At 47.0% G+C, this 26774-nt stretch overlaps 1 protein-coding gene across 2 annotated transcripts in view; it reads right to left on the reverse strand.

Annotated features, from left to right (window-relative positions):
- map3k5 (mitogen-activated protein kinase kinase kinase 5) overlaps positions 1–26774 on the reverse strand; it is a 244049-nt gene that overhangs the window by 52159 nt on the left and 165116 nt on the right. For both annotated transcript variants that reach the window (XR_005460938.1, XM_038799442.1), the window contains exon 22: positions 16730–16898. Coding sequence is in view for 1 of the 2 variants with exons in the window: in XM_038799442.1 (XP_038655370.1) it covers positions 16730–16898 (169 nt within the window). In the remaining variant the exon portion in view is untranslated. The remainder of the gene's footprint in view (positions 1–16729; positions 16899–26774) is intronic.

Here is a 26774-nt window from a genome sequence, read left to right on the forward strand (position 1 = left end):
ATAACCCCTTATTAATCAAGAACCCATTTACCTCTGTCTTAAAGGCACTCAGTGATTTGGCCTCCACAGCAAAGAGTTCCACAGATTCACCACCCTCTGGCTGAAGAAATTCTTCCTGATCTCTGTTTTAAAGGTTCGTCCTTTTAGTCTGATATTGAAATGAAATGAAAATCGCTTATTGTCACAAGTAGGCTTCAAATGAAGTTACTGTGAAAAGCCCCTAGTCGCCACATTCCGGCGCCTGTTTGGGGAGGCTGGTACAGGAATTGAACCGTGCTGCTGGCCTGCCTTGGTCTGCTTTCAAAGCCAGCGATTTAGTCCTGTGCTAAACCAGCCCCTATTGTGTCCTCTGGTTCTAGTTTTTCCTGCAAGTGGAAACATGCTCCCCCCCATCCACTCTATCCAGGCTTTGCAGTATCCTGTAACTTTCAATAAGATCCCCCCCTCATCCTTCTGAACTCCAACGAGTACAGACCCAGAGTCCTAAACTATTCCAACAAGCTCTTCATTCCACGGAACATTCTTGTGAACCGCCACTGGACCCTTTCCAAAGTCAGAACATCCTTCCTTAGATACAGGGTCCAAAACTGCTGACAATACTCCAAATGGGGTCTGACCGGAGCATTATAAAGCCTCATAGGTATATCTCTGCTCTTGGATTCTAGCCTTTTCGACATGATTGCATGTGACTTCCTAACTGCTGATTGAACCTGCACGTTAACCGTAAGAGAATCTTGAACAAGAACTCCCAAGTCCCCTTGTGCTTCTGATTTCCTAAGCATTTCCTCATTTAGTGCCTCCATTCCTCCTTCCAAAGTGCATAACTTCACATTTTTCCACCTTGTATACCATCTGCCACTTCTTTGTTCACTATCCTAACCTGTCCAAGTCCTTCTGCAGCTCCCCTGCTTCCTCAATACTACCTACTCCTCTTGTACCATCTTGTAATATCTGCAAACTTGAACCAGTGAAACTGTGATGCGTGACTTGGAAGAAACCTTGCAGATGGATGGGTGGTCTTCACAGCTATCTGCTGCCCTTTGTTCTTCTCTAGGCAGTAGAGGTCTTGGGTTTGAAAAGTGCTGCTGAAGGATACTTAACAAGTTGCTGCAGTCAATCTTGTAGATGGCACATATTGCGGCCACTGCGCACCAGTGTTGGAGGGAGTGAATTTTAAAATGGTGGATAGGGTGCTGATCAAGCAGGCTGCTCTCTCCTGGATGGTGTTGAGTTTCCTGTGTGTTGTTGGAGCGGCACTCACCCAGGCAAGTGGGGAGTATTCCATCATGTTCTGGACTTGTGCCTTGTAGATGGTGGACAGGCTTTGGGGAGTCAGAAAGTGAAAATGAAATGAAAAATGAAAATCGCTTATTGTCACGAGTAGGCTTCAATGAAGTTACTGTGAAAAGCCCCTAGTCGCCACATTCCGCCGCCTGTCCGGGGAGGCTGGTACGGGAATCGAACCGTGCTGCTGGCCTGCTTGGTCTGCTTTAAAAGCCAGCGATTTAGCCCAGTGAGCTAAACCAGCCCCTTCATTTCATTTTTTCATTTCTTCAGAATAATTTGCTTTTAATCACTCAAACCAGCACAAAGGAGTTGAAGATTTACAAGCACAAATTACGTCCATTGCAAAACAATGTTTTCTGCGATCTTCTCTGTGATATATGAAAAAACATCTTAGAAGCTGATCCTACCAATGAAACTGCCAATGCCCCAGAGAGATTTTATTGCTATGGTGAGTTTCCACTATTTGCCTCTTGAACTGTGAGCTGGATGTTATGGCCCTGCTGGTGTATTTGAAAGCAGGGTGGCCTGTAAAATAAAACGGATTGCCAGCTGCCCCCTTCCTGCCCACCTGGATCTGACCCCTTATTACGGGTAAGGTGTCAGGCAACCCATCCATCCTTAGCCCCATTGAGGTCCTGAAGTGGACAATTAACTGAGCTCATTCTGCCTCCGCTGCAATATTTTGGTCTGCGCAGGAAGGCGGAGGGGCATGCCGAACAGTCTGTCACTGCACTGGCTGGTGGCAGAAAGGAAGGAGGGAGGGTTGTCCCCTGCTCCAATTGGGGACTCAATACCCCAAGACGGTCCGCCTCCCTTTGACCCTCTACCCCGGTCTCTCACCCACTCAGAAACGATTAGCTGGCAGCTCACAAGGGTAGCACTACCTGCTCCTGAGGAGCAGAGGTTCCACTCTGATCCAATTAAGGCTGTCCCATGGGTAGATTCAGTTTGGGGCAGCCAGATTTCACATTGGCGAGCTGCCATCGAGATCTCGCCGTAGCGTGGCGGGAAGCCAATAATGACCACTTAAGCCTTATTTCCATACAGTTAACGACTTTTAGCTTGGTGGTTGGGGGAGGGGGGTGGGGGGAGGGGTGTTATCCATCCTCTGCAAAATCCACCCCAGTGCATGGCCTTTCTACTGATTTCCTCCATCCCCAACCTGTGTCCCATTTTATGCTGAGCAAGGGAGGCGACAGGCAGCCTATTGAGGGCCCAATGTGTGTCTTTTTTTAAATGGTTTTTATTAGGTTTTTTATACATGGTATATTTACAGGTGTACAGAAAAGAAACCAAAAAGATAACAAAAACAAAAACACTACATAAATAAAAAACCAAGTGGTGGGAAAGTAGAAAAGGGGAGGGCTTCCTACTATAAAACACACGAGGCATCAGCACTCCACCTCTTTCTACTGGTGACAACTGTAGTGACAGTCAGGGTGTATATATCAGTTAGCACCTTCCACAGTAGCTTAGGGCTAGCCTGGTCTAGTTAGTTAGAGTTAGTATACTTAGAATAGTAGAGTGTCAACCCACAGCAAGCTGTGTGCCTTGTTACAGAAGTTCAATAAATCTTATTGAACCAACGTCTAAGTTTGGTGTCTGATTCACAGTCTAACTGCATCCAGTTACAGTCCATGTTACCCCAGGGTGAATAACACAACATGGTACCAGATCAAACTGCAATTCAAGCTTCTTCCTACTGACCAGCAAATCTGAAGTCCTCTGAATATCGGTTATCCATCTCCAAAATTGCACCCACCAGTCTCTGCCATTCCACTCTCATAATCCTGTCCAAATCCCCTTATAGGAGATTATCTCCCCTCTTACAACTGGTTTAAGGATCTCCACAGTGTGGAGGGAGAGACTGAGTCGTTCCAGTTCAAGCTAATATATTCCTCAATGATCGTAGACACGTGCTCACAAAACTCCTTCTCTGCTAGCAACCTCCAAGGCAAGCGCTGAATGGGATCCATCACCAGCAGCAGCTCAACAAAATGTGGAGCATGATCAGAGATTACTATTGCTGAATATTCAGCTCTTTAAACCCATGGAAGCAGGGACCTACCCAGTAGAAAGTCAATCCTGGAATAGACCGTATGCATGTGGAAAAAGAACGAAAACTCTTATTGCTTGGGTGCAGAAATCTCCACCCACCCACAATCTGGTTTGATCTCTTACCCACAAGTGGGTCTACTGCAAAAACACCACATCAGCATTTAGATTTCTTATGTGAGCAAAAAACTCTTGACCTCCTCCCTGGACCACCCAACCCTCTCACTTTCCAGGTGACCAACTGAATCTGGGGTCTCCCATCACCCTCCCCACCCCCAAATCATTTACCATCAGGGACTAAGTAAAAGTTCAAAAGGTTCAGCCAAAGGCCCTCCCAAGATGGCCACCAACCCTATCACCACCCGGAGTAAAACAAAGGAAGCTCTACCGTCACCATCAGCAAACTAACCCCTCCCCCATTCCCACCCAAATACACAAACTGAAACCAAATCCAAGTTACAAAACCCCTCCCCCCAGCCTCAAACCAGACGCTAAGCCCGCCAAAACCTGACCAACCCAGTTTAACGGCTGCAGCTCCTCCCCCATCTCACTCCCATTCGCTAACAATGACATTGCCCAACTCGTGGATATAACATCGCTCATAGTACAGTCCTAATCAAAAAACTCCCCCACTAACCCCACACGCATCAGCCCCATCAAAAAACTCTCCCACTAACCCCCTGTGCATAATACAGTCCCCATCAAAAAACTCCCCCACTAACCCCACAAGCAGAAAAACAAATTTTATTGATGAATAGCAACTATATACAGGACATCCCAACTAAGATACATTAAAGATCTCATAAAATACATTTAATTGGACCCAAGTCAATGCTTTTTAATGAAGGTGTCTGCTTCCTCAGGTTCCTTAAAGTAGTAGTCCTTCGACTCATTGTGGCCTGCAACCTTGCCGGGCACACCCCCCGAACTAAACTCCTTTCTTATACAGAAAGGCCTAAACCTTATTAAAGGCTTCCTCGCCAGCTCAGTCTCCAAGCCTGGTAAATCCTCACAAGGTTTTCTTCCCACTTCGAATCACCGTGCTCTTTGGCCCACTTCAGGATCCTCCCCTTCGCCCTAAAGCTGTGAAATCGGATAATGATCACTTGAGATGGTTCATTTGGCCAAGGCGCCTGCCGAAGTGTCCGATGGGCCTGTCCAGCTCCGGAGGGGATGAAAGACCACCCTCACCCATCCGTTCCCAAACATCTGCAGGATATTCCGTGGGATTCAGGCCCTCCACGCCCTCCGGTAACCCCATGATTCTGAGGTTCAGCCTCTTTGACCAATTATCGAGATCAACTTAGCCTTTGATCTCTTATTTTTATCGACAACCAACGCCATTGAGACTTCCAACAACGCAAGCTGCTCACTTTGCCTCATCAATGCCTTCTCCCCACCCTCGAGCAGCTTGCCATCCTTCATTACTGCCTCGACAGTCTTGACCCCGTATGGGGTCCAGCGCTTCCTCAATCGATTTTCGTAGACTCTCTGACAAGCAATGGAAGTTGGTGTCGAAGTGTTCGTCAAACTCCTTTGTGAGCACACCCAGTGTTATCGTGTATGTCCGTGTTATCGGCGGCCATCATTGACAATGCTGCTGCCGCCATTTTCTCTGCTGACGAACCGAATGTAGCCTCAGAGTCCACCGAAGAACTACCTTCTGTGGGTTTTTTGTTTCCTTATGAGTTCGATGCGGGAACCCTGCAGTACAGATCCAGAACTCTTTCCTGCAAAAGACGTGGATCCTGGTCGGAGCTACCTAGGGAGCGACCTCCCCTCACATGCCGCCACCGGAAGTCCTCAGCAACATTGTAATGATCAGGTAATCTGAATCTGCGATATTGATAAACATGAACCAGGGCACTGGGGATAACTCCCCCTTGCTCTTCGTCAAAGTAGTTTCATGGGATCTTTATTACATCCACCTGAAAGTTCAATTGAAGCCTCAGTTTTCAATATCTCATGAAATAAGGCAGCACCTCTGACAATACAGCACTCCCCAGTACAGCACTGAAATGTCAACCTGATTTATGTGCTCAAGCCTTGAAGTGGGACTTGAATCCATAACCTTGTAATTCCAAGGTGAGAGTGCTATCAACTGAGCCACAGCTGATATTTATTATTACGGGTAAAAAGAAATGCAAGCATGTTCGCAATATATTTTACTGCAGCATACTTGCAAAGCACCCTTCTGGGTCATGTGACCAAGTATATGCAGTTGTACTCCGTTGAGGAACTGGGTGATGACGTGGCACCTCGTTTATGTTCTCTGCTTGCAACCATTGCACCATTAGCACAGGTTGGGCTCTTTTTTCTTTAAATAAAATTTTATTGAGGTATTTGAAATTTTTTTATAAAAGTAACATAAACAATGACATTAACATGGTAAAATAAACACCCCCCCCCCCCCCCCGCCAGCCAAATCTTTGCGCACCTCAACCATACAATAATCCACCCCCACCATACAACAATCCACCCCCCACCTTGGAATACTACATCTGCAGACATTTCAATTTTCCCCAAGAAAGTCGACAAACGGCTGCCACCTCCGGGTGAACCCTAACTTTGAGCCTCTTAGGCAAACAATATTTTCTCGAGACTGAGAAGCCCAGCCATGTCACGAACCGAGGTCTTGACACTCAGGGTTTCGAGTCCCTCCACAACAACAAGATCCGTCTCCGGGCTACCAGGGAGGCAAAGGCAAAGACGTTGGCGTCTTTCGCCCCCTGAACTCCCGGCTCTTCCGACACTCCAAAGATCGCTACCTCCGGACTCGGCACCATCCGTGTTTTTAGTACAGTGGACATTGTCTTAGCAAAATCTTGCCAAAACCCTGTAAGCTTTGGGCATGCCCAAAACCTGTGGACATGATTTGCTGGGCCTCCCGTGCACCTCGCACACCTATCCTCTACCCCGAAAAACTTGCTCATCCTAGCCACTGTCATGTGTGCCCGGTGGACTACCTTAAATTGTATCAGGCTAAGCCTGGCACATAATAAGGAGGTACTAACCCTGCTTAGGCCATCCGCCTATAGACCCACCTCTATCTCTCCTCCTAGCTCGTCCTCCCACTTGCCCTTAAGCTCCTCCACCGGGGTTTCTTCCAGCTCCGAAAGCTCCTGGTAAATATCCAATACCTTACCCTCTCCCACCCAGGTACTGGAGACTACTCTATCCTGTATCCCCCGTGGCGGCAGCAGCGGAAAGGCCGGAACCTGTTTTCTCAGGAAGTCTCGCACCTGCAAATAACTAAACCCGTTCCCTGCTGGCAATTCAAATTTATCCTCCAAGGCTTTCAAGCTGGGAAAGCTCCCATCCCCCATCCTTCTAATTCTTGCCCTCTGGGTTGGGTTCTTTTAAAAAAAATTTAGTGTACCCAATTCATTTTTTCCAATTAAGGGGCAATTTAGCATGGTCTGCACATCTTTGCGATGTGGTGGCGAAACCCACGCAAACACGGGAAGAATGTGCTAACTCGACATGCACAGTAAGCCAGGGCCGGGATCAGACCTGGGACTTAGGTGCCGTGAGGCAGCAGTGTGGGTTGCTGCTGCTATTGACCAAGTTACCTATCTCTGAGCCAGGAAGTCCAGAAAAGGCTGCCATCGTTTATAGAACCCTTGTATTGATCCTCTCAGGGCAAATTTGACCTTTTCCAATTTTATAAATCCCGCCATGTCACTGATCCAGGTCTCCACGCTTGGGGGCCTTGCATCCTTCCATTGTAACAGAATCCTTCGACGGGCTACTAGGGACGCAAAGGCCAGGACACTGGCCTCTTTCGCCTCCTGCACTCCCGGCTCTACCGCAACTCCAAAAATCGCGAGTCCCCACCCTGGTTTGACCCTGGATCCAACCACCCTCGACACCGTCCCCGCCACCCCGTTCCAGAATTCTTCCAGAGCTGGGCATGCCCAGAACATATGGGCATGGTTCGCTGGACTCCCCGAACATCTGGTGCACCTGTCCTCACCCCCAAAGAACCTACTCATCCTAGTCCCGGACATGTGGGCCCGGTGCAGCACCTTAAATTGGATGAGACTAAGCCTCGCACACGAGGAGGAAGAGTTGACTCTCTCCAAGGCATCCGCCCAAGTCCCGTCCTCTATCTGCTTCCCGAGTTCCTCCTCCCATTTAGCCTTCAGCTCCTCCACTGACGACTCCTCCACCTCCTGCATTACCTTATAGATGTAACAGACCTTCCCCTCTCCTACCCACACCCCCGAAAGCACTCTGTCCATCGTCCCCTGCGAGGGCAGCAAAGGGAATCCCTCTACCTGTCGCCTAGCAAACGCCTTTACCTGCAAGTATCTGAACATGTTCCCTTGGGGAAGGCCAAATTTATCTTCCAGTTCCCCCAGGCCCGCAAACCTCCCGCCAATAAACAGGTCCCCCAATTTGCTGATGCCCGCCCTTTGCCACCCCCTGAATCCCCCATCCGTGTTCCCCGGGATGAACTGATGGTTGCCACCCAGTGGAGCCTCCATCGAGCCCCCTGTTTCCCCCCGATGCCGTCTCCACTGTCGCCAGGTTCTTAGGGTCGCCGCCACCACCGGGCTCGTGGTAAACCTCTTTAGGGGAGAGCGGCAACGGTGCCGTTACCATGGCACCCAGGCTCGTACCTCTACATGACGCCATCTCCATTCTTTTCCACGCCGCCCATCCCCCCTCCATCACCCATTTACGCACCATTGACACATTGGCTGCCCAATAGTACCCCAGAAGGTTGGGCAGCGCCAGCCCGCCTCTATCCCTTCCTCGCTCCAGGAACACCCTCCTCACTCTCGGAGTCCCATGTGCCCACACAAAGCTCAGAATACTGCTGGTCACTCTCCTAAAGAAGGCCCTGGGGATAAAGATGGGCAGGCACTGAAAGAGGAACAAGAACCTCGGAAGCACTGTCATTTTGATGGACTGTACCCTCCCCGCCAACGACAATGGCAGCATGTCCCACCTCCTGAACTCCTCCTCCATCTGATCTACCAGTCTGGTGAAGTTATGCTTGTGAAGAGTCCCCCAGTCCCGGGCCACCTGCACCCCCAGGTACCTAAAGCTCTCCCCTGCCCGCCTAAGCGGGAGCCTACCAATTCCTTCCTCCTGGTCTCCAAGATGCACCACAAACACCTCGCTCTTGCCTAAGTTTAATTTATAACCTGAAAAGGTCCCAAACTCGGCTAGCAACTCCATTACTCCCGGCATCCCTCCCACCGGGTCCACCACATACAGTAACAGGTGGTCGGCATACAATGACACCCTATGTTCCTCTCCACCTCGCACCAAGCCTCTCCACCTCTCTGAATCTCTCAACGCCATCGCCAGCGGCTCGATTGCCAGTGCAAACAACAAGGGGGACAGGGGGCAACCCTGCCTGGTCCCTCGGTAAAGCCGGAAGTACTCCGACCTCCTCCTATTCGTGGCCACGCACGCCATCGGGGCCTCATATAGCAGCCTTACCCATCTAATGAACCCTTCACCAAATCCAAACCTACCCAACACCTCCCATAGGTACCCCCACTCCACTCTATCGAAGGCCTTCTCCGCATCCAGCGCCACCACTATCTCTGCCTCCCCCTCAATCGCCGGCATCATGATGACATTCAGCAATCTCCGCACATTCGTGTTCAGCTGCCTTCCCTTCACAAAACCTGTCTGGTCCTCGTGCACAACCCCTGGTACACAGTCCTCTATCCTGGTGGCCAGGATTTTTTCCAGCACCTTAGCATCCACGTTGAGGAGAGATATGGGCCTGTATGAACCACACTGCTGGGGGTCCTTGTCCTTCTTTAAAATTAACGAGATCAGCGCCCGCGACATCGTCGGGGGCAAAGTCCCCCCCCCTCCCACGCTTCATTGAGTGTCCACACCAGCAAGGGGCCCACTAGGTCCACAAACTTTTTATAAAATTCCACCGGGAACGCATCCGGCCCCGGTGCCTTCCCTGACTGCATCTGCCCGATCCCTTTAACTAGCTCCTCCAGCTCAATCGGCGCACCCAGCCCCTCCACCTTCTCCTCCTGCACCTTCGGGAAAGAAAGCCTGTCAAGGAACCTCTCCATTCCCCTCCTCTCCCCCGTTGGCTCCGACCGGTACAGTTCCCCGTAAAAGTCCTTGAAGACCTCATTCACCTCTACCCCCTTCCGCACCACATTCCCACTCTTGTCTCTCACTCCAGTAATCTCCTTAGCCGCATCCCGCTTACGGAGCTGATAAGCCAGCATCCTACTCGCCTTTTCACCATGTTTGTACACTGCCCCTTGTGCCTTCCTCCACTGTGCCTCCGCCTTTCTAGTGGTCAGCAAATCAAATTTAGCCTGCAGGCTGCGCCTCTCCCCCAACAGTCCCTCCTCTGGTGCCTCTGCATACCTCCTGTCCACCTCCAGCATCTTTCCCACCAGTCTATCCCTCTCACTCCTCTCGCTCCTCTCCCTGTGTGCCCGGATGGATATCAGCTCCCCACGAATTACTGCCTTCAGGGCTTCCCAGACCATACCCACCTGAACCTCACCCGTATCATTCACCTCAAGGTACCCCTCAATACTTGCCCGGACCCTCCTACACACCTCCTCCTCCGCCAACAACCCCACATCCAACCGCCACAACGGACGTTGGTCCCGCACCTCCCCCATCTCCAACTCTATCCAATGCGGAGCGTGGTCGGAGATTGCAATGGCCGAATACTCGGCCTCCTCCACTCTCGGAATCAGTCCCCTACTCACCACGAAGAAGTCTATCCGAGAGTAGACCCTATGTACGTGGGAGAAGAAAGAGTACTCGCGTGCCCTCGGCCTCACAAACCTCCATGGATCCACTCCACCCATCTGATCCATAAACCCTCTCAGTACCTTGGCCGCCGCCGGCCTCCTACCCGTCCTAGAGCTGGACCGATCCAGTGAAGGATCCAACACCGTATTAAAGTCCCCCCCATGATCAGACCTCCCGCCTCCAGATCCGGGATTCGTCCCAACATACGCCTCATAAAGCCCGCATCGTCCCAATTTGGGGCATACACACTAGCCAGAACCACCTTCTCTCCTTGTAGCCTGCCCCGAACCATAACATACCTACCCCCCTTATCCGCCACCACCTCTGATGCCTCAAACAACACATTTTTCCCCACCAGAATCGCCACTCCCCGGTTCTTCACATCCAACCCAGAGCGGAAAACCTGCCCCACCCATCCCTTCCTCAGGCGGACCTGGTCCGCCACCCTCAGGTGGGTCTCCTGAAGCATTGCCACATCTGCCTTCAGCCCCTTCAGGTGAGCCAGTACCCTCGACCGCTTCACCGGCCCATTCAATCCTCTCGCATTCCAGGTGACCAACCGGATCAGAGGGCGTCCCGCCCCCCTCCCCCGTCAGCTAGCCATAGCCCGTCGACTGCCCGCCCCAGGCCAGCACCCCCTGCCCGACCCCGTCCCCATAGCGACAACCCCTCACCTCTGTCCCCCCAGCCCCCACCAGCTCCTTCTTGACCCGACCAGCAGCAACCCGGTATTCCCCTTTCCCCCCCTCCCTTCCCCCCCAGGTTAGGAGCCCTCCCAGCCGCGAACCGTCCTCCATTGTACTTCCGTGGGTCAGCTAACTTCTGCTGACCCCGGAAACTCCCGCCAATAGCCCGACCCCTCCCGAAGTGGGATCATCCCCCATCCTATCCCTCCTCCAGGCACCGCTCCAGCGCGGGGAAGAACCGGTTAAGGCCCCACCTCCCCCGTCATCGTCTCCACCCCCCAGCCCCGCAGCGCGGGAAACCAGAGGAAAGCCCGCGTTTTCGCACTGCCCCACCACACCCTTCTGACGCAGCTCCCAAATACCAGCACCACTCAATACCCCCAACCCCCAACATACCCCCCCCGACCCTCCCCTCAAGATACACAACTCAACCAATGCCCCACAGCACAAGAACAAGAACATAGCAGAACAACCCCTCCGTAAATAACCATATCAAAATTGCAAAAGTACTAAAACAAGAAGAAAAAAAAACAGAAGAAAAAGAGAACACAGCAACAGCAGAATCCAGCACTAATATCTTACAGCCGACCTCACAACCCCCAACCCCTAGTTCAAGTCCAGTTTCTCCGTCCGCACAAAGGCCCACGCCTCCTCCGGGGAATCAAAATAATGGTGCCGGTCCAAATAAGTTACCCACAGGCGCGCAGGCTGCAACATTCCGAACGTTATCTTTTTTCTATAAAGCACCTCTTTCGTCCGATTAAATCCGGACCGCCGCTTAGCCACCTCCGCACTCCAATCCTGGTAGATCCGTACTACCCCATTCTCCCAATTGCTGCTCTTCACCTTCTTGGCCCAGCGCAGCACACACTCCCGATCACTGAACCGATGGAACCTCACCAGCACCGCACGCGGGGGTTCATCTTCCTTGGGCCTCCTGGCCAGCACCCTGTGCGCTCCCTCCAGCTCCAAGGACAGATGGAGAGATCCGGCCCCCACTAGCGAATTCAGCATTACAGCCACGTAGGCTGTCAGGTCCGATCCCTCCAGCCCCTCCGCAAGGCCCAAGATCCGCAGGTTTTTCCGCCTCATGCGGTGATCAAGCTCCTCGAAGCGTTCCTGCCACTTCTTGTGGAGTGCCTCATGCCACTCCACCTTACTCACGAGGACCACGGCCTCCTCCTCTCGTTCAGTGGCCTGCGTCTGCAACTCCTTGATGGCAGCACCCTGGGTGGACTGAATCTCTGACAGCCTTCTGTTGGTTTCCTGCAGAGAGCTCAGTACCTCATCCTTGAATTCTTTAAAGCAGCGCAGGAGATCAGTTTGTTGCTCCTGGGCCCAGAGCCTCCATTCCTCTGGAGCTCTGTTGGTGGCCATCTTGGATCCCTTCCCCCGTTTTTTCTGAGGAGCTGCTGCTGTTTTTTCCCCCTTTCCACTCCGAGTTCGAGGCATGGACTGCGGGGAAAGTCGTTCAGCACACCTTCCCCCAACGGGAGACGTCGAAAAATTTCCATTTTGGGCTCTCAAAAGAGCCGAAAAGTCTCTTTAAAACGGGAGCTCCCAAATGTGTGGCTTCCTACTCCATCACAGCCACCAGAAGTCCGTGAGGCAGCAGTGTTAACCACTGCACCACCATGTGCCCCGGGGGGTGGGTTTTTAAAAAAAAAAGTAAATTTAGAATGCCCAATTCATTTTTTTCCAATTAAGCTGCATTTAGCGTCACCAATCCACCTCCCTGCACATCTTTTGGGTCGTGGGGGTGAAACCCACGCAAACATGGGGAGAATGTGCAAACTCCACACGGACAGTGACCCAGAGCCGGGATCGAATCTGGGACCTCGGTGCTGTGAGGCAGCAGTGGTAACCACTGCGCCACCCTGCTGTCCTACAGGTTGGGTTCTTAATGATGCCAAGGTTAATTAATCTGTACTTGAGCCCAATTCTGGCATTTTGAGGTAAAGTATTCGAACACCTTGATTTTTCATAGAATTTACAGTGCAGAAGGAGGCCATTCGGTCCATCGAGTCTGCACCGGCTCTTGGAAAGAGCACGCTACCCAAGCCCATACCTCCACCCTATCCCCATAACTCAGTAACCCCACCTAACACTAAGGGCAATTTGGACCCCGAGGGCAATTTAGCCTGGCCAATTCACCTAACCTGCACATCTTTGGACTGTGGTAGGAAACCGGAGCACCCGGAGGAAACCCACGCAGACACAGGGAGAACGTGCAGACTCCACACAGACAGTGACCCAAGCCGGGATTCGAACCTGGGACCCTGGAGCTGTGAAGCATTTGTGCTAACCACTATGCTACCGTGCTGCCCTAAAAAAGGGGATAACAAAGTACCTGAATAGGTCTGTTATCACAGAAAATACAGCCACAGAATCTGTTATACCAAGAGAGAATCAGTCTAACAGGTTTACTGAAATTCTTCAACAAAGAATTGCTGACAGAAATTTTTCAGAAGCAATTTGGGAATAGGCCTCCAGGTGGCAGATTTTCTTTAACATAGATAAATGGGAGTGATCACCTGCATCTGAGTGGAGCTTTAGAGTGCTGAGTGGGAAAGAAACCTCGCTGAGAGAATACATGACTCTATTGAGGTTCATGCTCATTAAAGTACAGCAAGAACTAGGAGAGTATTATCATTATCTTGGATAAGATCTTGGTTCTGGGTTCTAGCAGATACTTTGCCCAGATTGGATTTGACCGTCTCACTTTGTGGGTGATACAGAGGCACTAGCTGGCAGTTTGCCTAAAAGGCCATTATATAGAACAAAGAAAAGTACAGCACAGGAACAGGTCCCTCGGCCCTCCAAGCCTGTGCTGACCATAATTAACTATGACTGGCTTATTTAGAAAGCTGGAGCTTCTTAAATTCAGACAAATATAGACAAGGACATTTGATTAAGGTTTTTAAAATAATGAAGGATTAGTTCTTCCCCTTGAAAATGGAATGAGGTGAGTGAGGGAGGATTGGAAAAAGGTTGGAGGTGTGGTGGTAGGGTGGTCATGCCGATAAGTCACACAAGCACTGAGCCAGTTAGATCTCAGTCACATTTTTCTTTTGTAGATCAAGCAGCTCCCCCATGCAGCATACGAATGTGCTGCACAGTAACAGGGAAGAATTCCTGGCTACAGCCATATGCTACCAGCTTGCATTATTGGGATTTGTATTACATGGACACAGGGGCTGGTTTAGCTCACTGGGCTAAATCGTTGCCTTTTAAAGCAGACCAAGCAGGCCAGCAGCACGGTTCGATTCCCGTACCAGCCTCCCTGGACAGGCCGCGGAATGTGGCGACTAGGGGCTTTTCACAGTAACTTAATTGAAGCCGACTCGTGACAATAAGCGATTTTCATTTAATATTCATTTCATCTCCTGGAAATGAGTCTGAATATCTTTATGGATTCCCCGCCGACTCGACCCAGAACATTTACTTCATCATTTTGTCTCTCTCATGAGATTGTCTAGTTATTAGTGCGTAGGAGGCAATGGACATCATGGGTGGGACTCTCCCATTCCCCCAGACGGTGGTTTCTCGGCGGTGGAATTTTCTACTCCCGTAGCTTGTCAGTGGGATCTTCCATTGAAGCCACCCCACACCACTGGGAAACCTGTGGGCGGGAAAATAGAATCGCAACAGCCGGAGAATTCCAGCCCAAATTTCTCAGGGGTCAACAGGCCTTTATCTGGCTGACATTTTTTAAATGTAGGGAACAGGTGACAAGTTTCTGAGGTGCTTTAAAATTTGACTAAAGAAGAATGAAAATTGGTTGCGGTGGCTCCAGGGTGGTAATGTTTATAGTAGTATAGCTGATGTGGAGGTGGGTGCAGAAAAGTAGGCTGTCGAGGTTTTCAGATAACACAAAATTAGACCTACCTGGCACTAACCAGCCTAAATATAATAATAATCTATAATAATCTTCATTAGTGTCACAAGTAGGCTTACATTAACATTGCAATGAAGTTACTTTGGCAGCATGGTAGCACAGTGGTTAGCATTGTTGCTTCACAGCGCCAGGTCCCAGGTTCGATTCCCGCTTGGGTCACTGTGCGGAGTCTGCATGTTCTCCCCGTGTCTGCGTGGGTTTCCTCCGGGTGCTCCGGTTTCCTCCCACATGTCCCGAAAAACGTGCTTGTTAGGTGAATTGAATATCCTGAATTCTCCTTCAGTGTACCTGAACAGGCGCCGGAGTGTGGAGACTAGGGGATTTTCACAGTAACTTCATTGCAGTGTTAATGTAAGCCCACTGTGACAATAATAAAGATAGTTATAAATATTGAGGCTAGGTGGGAAAAGGCCCTTAATTGGCCTTAATAGCGATATGGATGAGCTTCCGGTCCGACGCCCTTTTCACCGTACTATAAAATTGCATCTGGGTCAGAGCGAGCGAGATTCCAGAGGAAATCCCATCCATGTACTTTTATGTTCCCCCTCCCACCGCCTCGGAAGAAGCATAAAAGTTTGACGTGGTGATAATGGTCACAAATTATGCGATAAAAGCAGAGGTCCTCTAGATTCAGTTCAGTGTATTCCATATTGAGAACAGAAAAAGTGAAGCATGGAAGCCTGTAAGTGAGTGAGATCCACTGCATAATCCTTCCTAACGCCTCTCTCTGTAAACATTCTGTTACCATCTATGAATTATATGCACATGACAAGCATGCAAAATTGCAGATGTATTTATGTCCTGCATGTGATAATCTGGCAAGTTTCCCAATTCATCTCGAACATTCAGCTCTCAGCTATGTTACTTTGGAAGAGCTCATTTGGAATGTCAGTTTTTAAAACTGCTAATCGTCTTTTGTGTCTTAAAGAAAATAATGTCTCACAGGAATTACACTTATCCAGTATATTTACTCAAGTCATTTTAAATATTTTCACATTTTGGCATTACATGCTTCCTTAGACCCTCAAAAACTGCCCCTTCAGTTGGGTCCCTTCCTTACTAATATTGCCGTGCCTAGCCCATGCGATGCGTACATGGACTGAATTTTGATTGCATTAGGAAAAACACCTCCCCTGGCAAGAGAAATCAAGATTTAACGTGGCCAATCCACCTATCCTGCACATGTTTGGGTTGTGGGGGTGAAACTCACGCAGACACGAGGAGAATGCGCAAACTCCACACAGACAGTGACCCGGGGACGGGATCGAACCCAGGTCCTCAGCGTCATGAGGCAGCAGAGCTAACCACTATGTCACCATGCCACCCAGTCCATCAATTAACCAAAATGTAATTTTCCACTTTAAAAAGGAAATTGGAATGGTTGCTTTCAAGTTTTGCAATATCAAGCTACTGCATACAATAAAGCTTTATGCTCTGGGGGAGAAAAAACATCCTCTCTTAGCTGACAGCAATGATGAGCGAAAATTCAGGATGGAGCAGGTGGGGAGGGGGGGGGGGGGGGGGGGAATGAAGATTCTTTTGGGGAAGGGGGGGGGGGGGGAAGTGCACAAACTCAGGGCAGAAAGTAGGTACAGTTGGAAAGAGAAGCAGCTGTATACATTGAGAGGGGAGGGGGAAATGAGCAATTTCAAGACAATAAGTCAAAAACAGATTTAACAACAGAAAATACCAATGCACATCCACATTAGCCTGAAACTTCTTCTGAAGAAACAGGAGGTAATTCCTGTTATTTTTGCTGCAATTTGCCGTGCATTTTCCAATCTCCCCGTTGGAGCTTCGGGGGGGGGGGGGGGGGGGGGGGGGGGGGGGGGGGGGGGGAGAGAAAATAACGAGGTGAGCCACTCTGAACTGGCAAGAAGTGTAGCGTGGAGTTTGGAGACGGAAATGGATGGGGCTAGATGTGTGATTAATTATCTGCCTCTTTCATCAGTGGCTGGGAATATTAAAAACTAGATAAAATAATATTTAATGATTTAAAACATAATTAATTTTACAAAGGTAGGAAACAAGTATTCACCTGCATCAGAGATTCAAGTAAGTTTCTCACAACTTTGTCCTGGTCCTCGGACAGTATCCGATGTAGAGTAGCCCTTCGCTCACTGTCTTTCTGAAGCATGAAGAACCCTGCATCCTTCTCCTCAGGTGATGGTGGCGCACTATGATCTTCAAAGTGATCATCGGGTATACTACAGGTTAAAACAAAAGTAACATTAACAATGGGGAGAAAAGAGAAGGTGAAGAGGAAACACCAATCTTTGAAAGCCTACGGCGAGTTCTTTTGCCTCGTCATTAGTATTAGTAGCAGAATTCTGGCAAGTGCAGACAGGGAAACACAACCCTGCAACACCGCACCTCCCCACAACCTCATGCAGACCTTAATAAAAAGATGATCCTTGTATATTCCAATTAAAGATAAATATTTGGTGCCAATCATTCCTGCTCTTTCCTTAAACATATACGTACCATTAATGAAGGCCATCAGAAATCCTATTCAACTTTGATATCCGAGCAGCAGTTCTGACCATGCTAATATGTTAAATGGAAGTCGCTTGAAATTCAAATTAAAAGTGACAGGCGGGAAACATATGTACATACAAACATAGGTACTAGGAGCAGGGGTAGGCCACTCAGCCCTTCGAACCTGCTCCACCATTCACCGAGATCATGGTTGATCTGAATGTAGTCTCAACTACACATTCCCGCCTATCCCCGATGACCTTCACAGACTTGCTCATCAAGAATCTATCTCGCTCTGCATTTAAAGTATTAAAACTCTGCTTCCACTGCCTTTTGAGGGAGAGTTCCAAAGACTCCCAACCCTCACAAGAAAAAAGATTTCTGTCTAAATCCTACCTATCTTTAAACGACTCTTAGACAGGCACGTGGACAGCAGTAAATTGAAGGGGTGTGGGTTAGGTTGATCTTAGATTAGGATAAATGGTCGGCACAACATCGTGGGCTGAAGGGCCTGTACTGTGCTGTACTGCTCTATGTTCTAAATCAGCAACACCTCATGATAAAACAGTGACCTCGAGTATGAAATTTTTCCCACAAGAGGAAATATTCTCGCCACATCCACCCTGTCAATACCCCTCAGGTTCTTATATTTTTAAATCAAGTTGCCTCTTCCTCTTCTAAACTCCAACAGATATGAACCTAGTCTGTGTAACCTTTGCTCATACCCGCCCATTCCAGGCATTAGTTCAGTAAATCTCCTCTGAACTGCTTCCAACACATTTACATCCTTCCTTAAATAAGGAGACCAAGACTATACACAGTACTCCAGATGTGGTCTCACCACAGCCCTGTATAACTGAAACATAACCTCCTTACTTTTGTATTCAATTCCCCTCACAATAAATGATAACATTCAGTGAGCTTTCCTAATTATTTGCTGTAGCTGCATACTCGCCTCGTGATTCACGCACTAGGACACCAAGATCCCTCTGCACCTCAGAACATATCTCTTACCATTTAGACAGTATATTTCTTTTTTATTCTTCCTACCAAAATGGACAATTGTCCACATTATACTCCATTTTCCAGGTTTTTGCCTCCTCACTTAATCTAACTATATCCCTTTGTAGCCTCCTTGTCCTCTTCACATCCTATTATCCTACCTATCTTTGTCTCATCAGCAAATTTAGTCGATCCCTTCATTATGTATATTGTAAAAAGTTGAGGCCCTGGCACTGATCCTTGTGGCACACCCTTTGTTACATCCTGCCAATCAGAAAAATGCTCATTTATGTCTATCCTCTATTTTTCATTCACTAGCCAATCTTCTCTCCATGTCAATATGGTAACCACTGCACCATGAGCATTTACTTTTTGCAATAATCTTTGATGTGATGTCTTTTCAAATGCCTGCTGAAAATCTAAGTACAGTACATCCACCAGTGCCCTTTCATCCACAGCTCACGTTACTCCTTCAAAGAACTCCGTAAATTGGATGATCACTGTGATTAGCACTGTTGCTTCACAGCGCCAGGGTCCCAGGTTCGATTCCCGGCTTGGGTCACTGTCTGTGTGGTGGTCTGCACGTTCTCCCTGTGTCTGTGTGGGTTTCCTCCAGGTGCTCCGGTTTCCTCCCACAAGTCCCGAAAGACGTGCTTGTTAGATGAATTGGACATTCTGAATTCTCCCCGTGTACCTGAATAGGCGGAGGAATGTGGTGACTAGCAGCTTCTCACAGTAACTTCATTGCAGTGTTAATGTAAGCCCAGCTATGACAATAAAACCAATATTTAAATTGGTTGAAGATAATTTCCCTCTTTTATAACCGTGCTGACTCTGCCTTATTACCCTGAAATTTCCACAATTGTCTTGCTATAACATCTGTATTATTAGCTTCTAACATTTTCCCTATGACAGATGTTAAGCTAACTGGCCTATAGTTTGTTTTTCCTGTCTCCCTCCCTTTTGGAATTATATTTGCTATTTTCCAATCGAATGAAACCTTCCCTGAATCTCAGGAATTTGGGAAAATTAGAACCCAGGCATCAACCATCTCACTGGCCACTTCTTTTAAGACCCTTGGATGAGGTCTCATCGGACTCATTCATTTCGATTTTCACTTGCAGTTCATCCGTTTTGTTTTGAATACTTCGAGCATTCAGATGCAATGTCTTTAGAATTGAAAAGGTTTATTTTTGGTTTTCAAGTAAGGTTTCCAATATAAATTAATGTTTTTTTAATCTATTCAGCAAATGTTTCCTGTGTTTTCTGGAACAGATAATGTAGGAAAATGGAAATGCATTGAAGGCAATTAAATCGTTGTTGCCAATAGAACAGCTGAAGAGAAATTCATTCTGGCACCCACAACATTACTGTTCATATAACCTAATGCTACTCAAACACATCTAACAGGTGACAGTTTTTCTTTTCTCCCTGGCACTACCACTGCAGACGAACTACCTGCTTTCAGACAGATAGTAAAGAACTCAAATTAGAGCAGCGTGGAAGAGAGCAGGATATGAAAAGTGGGCAGTGGAGGATGATGTACTGACTGCTACAGAAAGGAATGCGAGATGATGGAAACTAAGAACTAAGCCATCTTCCACTGCCCACCTCTCACGTTAACCAGTTCTGTGTGACTGTTCATACGAGTCCTTTCCGAGCTATCTAAAATCAGGCTGCTCATATTCACTAACAGTTTCTCTCTTGACCTCGGTGCTGTCACTTTTGAGGTGAACTCCAAGGATTTATCCTTAGCCGCCACTTCTTGGATCTCCCCCAGGCAGACTGGACTATCAGGTGCCCTGAGCTAGGTGGGTTTTTGTGCTGTTTATAGAAGGGCTGCGAGGTCCTGGCTGGTTAACTTCCAACACATTTGGGAATCTTAAAGTCTTGGGTCTGCTAACGTACATCCAAACTGGCTAGACATCAATCAGGTAAATGTGACCCAATAAGGGAAGTGGGAGCTTCATATTGGACAGACGGACACTCTACCAGAGTTTATTTTTATTTTTTTAGAAACAGGTTATTTGGCAAGGTAAGAGATCAGCCAAAAAATAAATTGCAAAGTTACATCATCATATAAACTGCTTCCATCTTTTTGGACTGATGTCGGTAATGATTTTGACGGTGGAATTTACAGCTCCTCTAGACCCATGTTTTATTTGGATGCCCCATTACCGTGTGTCCTGCCTTGCATCTTCATCTCTTTTGTTATTTAATTTGTCCTGCTCCCACTGTAGCACAAGTTTTATTCTTTCCTCCCCTCCCCATTCCGTCTCTGTATTTATTTAAAATATAGCACAACTCCAGCCCGACACCAGGTCATTCTCCTGAAGCATTAACTCTGCTTTTCTGACTTCAGATACTTCCCTGATCTGCTGGGTACAGCATTTTCTACTTTTATTACAGGGCTGGATTCTGCATTGCGAGTCCACCCCACTACCGCTGCTAGCGAGGACGAAGAACCTGGCGCCACATTCGCTGGGGGCAGGAATCGTTGCACCCGCCGCTTGTCAATGGAATTTCCCAATGAAGCCACCCCACACCGCCAGGAAACCAGCGGGCAGGTTCAGAGCCACCAGCGAATGGCCGGAGATTTCCAGCATCCAAGCTTTTATGTTTGTAGGTTACATTATTTATTCATTCAATTAATGACCACTGTCTATCTTACAGTTACATCAGTGTAGTACCAGAAATTCACAGGAATGTGATGTGATGTCAATGTTACGGCCTGCCTTCAGTACCTGTAACTCTAAAACAAGTATTTTCTCTGGTACATAAATCCAAACTATAATTTGCACAAGGGCATCTTTTTCAGCTTGTTCTAATTTAATCTTTACTAGTCAAGTATAATTTCTTTTCTTCTTTCTATTTAAACACCCGAAGCCAAGTACAATGTGGTCAATGTGCCTCCCAATAACCCTGTTCTTGCTCCATTTTATGGACTAGATTATGTCAAGTAGCACTGACTTCATTCTTTCCTTGGAGAGTAGCAACATACTAGCCCAGAGTCTTAAACACACACCAAAAAATCTTCTCCTTTCTGACCATTAACATTCTTCTTATCTGGTTTGGATGGACGTAAAAATCTTATTAATTATTCAAAAAGGAAGGGAACAGTTTGAAAGCGAATTATAAAAAAATATTGTTGCAGCTGTGCAGGCAATCAGATTTGAATTGTGGGAAAATAAAGTTGCTGGGCATGGAAATGGGACCAGGTACGAACTACATTAGGTACCCGTTGTGTATTGCCCAACGATTTTGTAAGTTCAAAATAACTGAAAATGCAGTAGAAGTAAGTCTCGCCTGGGGAAACCAATGAGGTGTGGCAGAGCCGTTCATGGCACCTTGGCTTCAATTTACTCTTCAGGCATTCATGGGGTGCCCACAGAAACATCCCCAAATCCTGGAGACGGGGATTGTGCCAGACTCCCCATAGAGGAGTCCAAAAGATAAACACAGCATAATGCAAGATAAATATTCTCCCCACCCTACTATAATATTTATTGTAAGAAAGCAGTTGTCAGGGGCCACAGTGACCAATAGCCTCAAACCATGTTTCGACCACCCAAGCCGAGTATGAGGTCCCCCCGGGGATGGTACTGCACCAGTGGGTTCCCGGCTGGCCCTGGTGAGGAAACCCAAGCAGCATTGTTCCCTCATGGACTCTTTGCCCCTTCAGTGCATCACATTTGCGTGACCTCTGATGATGCCAGGAAGAGCAATATCAGCCCCAAAATGTCGAGTGATAATGGACTTTGGTTTGCATAAAATCTCTGGGTTAGTTACAAAATTAATTATATACCCAATGTATGCAATTAATGTTAAAATAAATTTCTGACTTTTACTTCAATGTTCATAGCAGGCTCGATCAGATTGCTCAAGTGCCATAATATTGAGGGCTTTCTAAAAAAAAAAAAAATTCCTTATTCAGTTCTAGCTGCATGATTTATCGGGAATTCTGCCTTTGAATATGGCAGGGTATAAGACACAACTCAGTCGTCTCTGACAGAATTTGGCCCACAGTGGGTAACCTTTTCTTTCAGGTATAGACAGATAGGCACATTCCTTTAACAGATTACAATAAAGATCTGTCACATAATCATTGCTCTCACCTCACAGGGCTCGAGGGATCATTCTGAACCAACTTGAGTGCTACAGATGCCTTTCAATTCTATTTGTACTTTACAGCAAATATTTAAAATGCTAGGAAGTAAGTTTTCAGTCGAATTTACTGAAAAGAATATTAGGTTACACTTGCACAGGACATTATTGACACAATTTGCCTTTACGCCAAGTGCTAATTTATAGTGGGAACCCACACCTAGAAATTAAACTACTTCACAACATAGCAGCCTCTTTATGAAAGAAAAGCCCCACATAATTTTGATCGAATTCAATCTGAATGCTACACTATAATCTCTCAATGGCCCAGAAATGAGAACAAGGGCCAATTCATGCAGTAGAACAGACTTTACATTGAATTGAAAAGAATCAACAGTCACAGATACAACTGGGAGCAGTTTTAATGGCGGGTCTCAACATTTAGTACAAAAAATAATTCTCGTCTCTTTAACGTTTGGAAATAGAAAATAAATTTAAAGGCCCAGTTGGAGCCAGCTCAAATAAAATGCTGAAGTAAATTTCAGCCCAGCCATCCCTGGGCTCACAAAAAAAAAGCACCAGTTCATGGCCAGTTCTTTATTAAGACTTCTAAGCCTCCCAGGTTGGTGAGCACCACTGGGCCATAGATTGTTGGTGACATTTAAATGAGGCCCAAAGCCAAAATTAATTCTGTCCTCAGGCCTGTATGGGTCAACATGCTTACAGTCACTCCCTGGAGTGCTTACTTAGGGGCAAAGTTGAATTTCTCTCACACGTTATTTCATCATTCCACAGGGAGAAACAAATTATGATGCACAATGCTACTACCTTTAAAAAAAAATTTAGAGTACCCAATTTTTTTATTTTCCAATTAAGGGGCTGAATTGCCAATCCACCTACCCTGCACATCTTTAGGTTGTGGGGGCGAGACCCATGCAAACACGGGGAGAATGTGCAAACTTCACGCAGACAGTGACCCGGGGCCAGGACCGAACCCGGGTCCTCAGCGCTGTGAGACAGCAGTTCTGACCACTCTGCCACCCGATGCTATTTGCTGATATCTGGAAGATACCTTTACTCTGTGAAGGTTAATAACAATACAAAGTTGCATCGGAAATTGTGTGCTTGAGAGCTAGATCAAGGTGCTCCTATGTGGTTGGATTCACATTGAACTTCCACTCATTATGCCAAGGCATTCTGTATTTGATTCAAGGTGCAATCACCTGCAAGTGTGTTTAATCCTGATGTTTTCTGATGGTAATCCTGATAGGGCTGGTTTAGCACAGTGCTAAATCGCTGGCTTTTAAAGCAGACCAAGGCAGGCCAGCAGCACGGTTCAATTCCCGTACCAGCCTCCCTGAACAGGCGCCGGAATGTGGTGACTAGGGGCTTTTCACAAACTTCATTTGAAGCCTACTTGTGACAATAAGCGATTTTCATTTCATTTCATGTTGAGTTCCTGAAATATGGACATCTTGGGAGAATTAATAATTAATCCGCTGCTAAAAATCTATGCTTAGCTTGTGATTGGTCGATCATCAATGCAAGTTACCTATTATAACTTAATGCTCCTGTTATGGGCCAGCGTTTAGAGAACCCCAAAGTGTACCATGGAGTTCACCTGACCCATAACTTTTACTAGACTGCGGTATGGTCAGCACACGGCCAACTCTACAGGTGATACAGCAGAAATGGAAAAACATTTTTTAAAGCAAAACAATGTTTATTCTATGAACTCAAGTTCACCTTTTTAAAACAGTGAACATCTTAGCAACCATTAATTCAAATACAACCTCCAAAGAATACAACACTAAGTAATCCTTAAGATTTCCTTTTACCATCGATAAGACATTAAAAAACCTTTTAACAGAAGCACATCAGGTTTAAATGAAATGAAAATTAAAAATTAAAATCGCTTATTGTCACAAGTAGGCTTCAACTGAAGTTGCTGTGAAAACCCCTTAGTCGCCACATTCCGGCGCCTGTTCGGGGAGGCTGGTACGGGAATTGAACCGTGCTGCTGGCCTGCCTTGGTCTGCTTTCAAAGCCAGCGATTTAGCCCTGTGCTAAACAGCCCCTAAATTCACTACTGAGAAGAGGTATCAGTCTGAATTCATCAAATGATCAAGACATAGTCTTTACTTGGCAGAGGGAACAACATTATACCTTCTGTGGCTGACTGCAGCTCCAACACTGAAACAAAACCAAAAATACACAGACACACACAAGCTTTTCTCAAAGTGAAACTTAAAAGCAAAGCCAGAGCTCAGCTTCACCAACACTCTGACATCACTGCAGCAACACGAGCTGACAAACATTTCTTAAAGTGACATTCTCATGACACTCCGAAAGGCTGAGCCATGACCATACTTAATCACTACTGCACCATCCTGTATGCACCACTAAGTGCATAATGCTATTCTGAAATTATTCATTTATTACTGCAAATATAACTTTGTAAAATGCAAGAGAAATCCAGGAAACATGACCAAACTAACCACCAATTTTAATTAAAAGGTGGCAGAAACTTGTGCTTCTGTACTTGAAATATTTTCAAAATTGTCACCTCCCTGCTCTAGCCTTAAAGCCCCCGTTATAGACGTCATGTCCATGGTTAGTCATTTAATGTTTCCTATAGACATGTATATAGAACATACAGTGCAGAAGGAGGCCATTCGGCCCATCGAGTCTTCATCGACCCACTTAATTCTTCACTTCCACCCTACCCCCGTAACCCAATAACCCTACCCTTCTGGTCACTAAGGGCAATTTTATCATGGCCAATCCACCTAACCTGCACTTCTTTGGACTGTGGGAGGAAACTGGAGCACCCGGAGGAAACCCACGCAGACACAGGGAGACCGTGCAGACTCCGCACAGACAGTGACCCAGCGGGGAATCGAACCTTGGACCCTGGCGCTGTGAAGCCACAGTGTTATCCACTTGTGCTACCGTGCTATACTTTAATGCTGCCTTAAAAATAAATTATAGTGAACTTTGTTACAATCGCGGGCAAGGCCACAAAAGAGGCTAGGATACCGGACAGAAACCCCAATATTTTCTTTTAATTTTGAAAGACTGAGGGCAGGATACCTGGCTCCAGAAGTGATTTCGTGCAAAATAGGGCTATGTTATATTAAAACAAACTTTATTTCTAAAATATCTTTTAACATCACACAGTAAAATAGCTTACAATTACCCCTTAAACAATGCTGATCAATACAGTGACACAACCTTCAACTGCTATCTTTATTCCCACTCAAAGCCTACTCAGGAATAATTGCTGTAAAAAGATATTTTGGACACTCCACTTTGAGAAAGAGTGATCTTTTGAGATTACTTGAAAGAAAGAGACCTGACACGTTGTCAGAATAATGCAGAATCTCTGGCTGTATTCTTCAGAAACCTTCTCAACTGACTTTCCAGCTGAAAACTAACACCGTAAACCTCAACACTTGACTGCTTCAATCCCTGGCTGATCTTATTAACTACATCACCTCACTAAGCTGAATACAATGGGTATGATTCCCCGCCGGCGTGATTCTCCGTTTTGCCGGCGCCTGGGGGTTTCTCACCGGCGTGGGAATACCCCACAATGGGAAACCCGATTGACTGGCAGGCGTAATGGAGAATCCCGCCGGTGGGTCGAGGCTGAAAAGTGCCGTGGCGTAGCGGATAATCCAGCCCAGTGTCTCTAGTTATCCACTTCCCAGCAAATACTCTTAATATAAAATAAAGTCCATTAACCTCATTTTATGATGCTTTAATTGCACTTCTGGCTCCAAAAAGCCTAGCTGTCTTTTAAAAACATGACTGCAACAGCCACATACCAACCAAGGTTTTTAACCCTTACTGCACCAAATGCAATATATCTGAAATTCCTACATTCATCACAACTTGTGAAAAGGAAATGCAAATCAATGTTTATCAAAGTGGTGTGAAAAATTTGCTTGACGTGTGAAGCAAACATCCAGGAAAAATAGTTGGTTTAAAGACCTCGATCACCTTCAAAATGGAGCTGGACAATTTCATTTGAAAAAGGAGGCCAAGAATAATGAAAACATTAGTTACGGCAATCTTCTTCCCTCCTTCGATTGAACGACATGTCTTAGAAGGACAAGAGGGAGGGACCTTCCAGCTTCAGGATGATTAAAATTTCGAAGGGAACCTCCCTGGATTCTGTCGGGCCTTCACGACAGATTGGGGGTTCAGACTCGTGTGCACGTTTTCTTTTGAGGGGCGGATGGGGGACTGGCAGCCACCTGCCTGAAAAAACAGAACAACACTTTTGGTTCTCTTCAATCTGTGGAAGGCCAAGCTGTGCAAACCGTTTTGCAAGAAGTAAAATTTCTGGTAATCCCATCAGGGTCATGGAAATGCGAAAAGACAGGGTCCAACAGAGTTCAAAGGCCACAATTGACTGGAAATGTATCAATGGATATAGTTCCTTAATTTGCATCTAATTACAATAAGCACTCCTGTGGAAGAAAAAACATCAC

Source organism: Scyliorhinus canicula, chromosome 6 (assembly GCF_902713615.1).
Source record: "Scyliorhinus canicula chromosome 6, sScyCan1.1, whole genome shotgun sequence".
In the NCBI taxonomy this organism is placed as follows: Eukaryota; Metazoa; Chordata; class Chondrichthyes; order Carcharhiniformes; family Scyliorhinidae; genus Scyliorhinus; species Scyliorhinus canicula.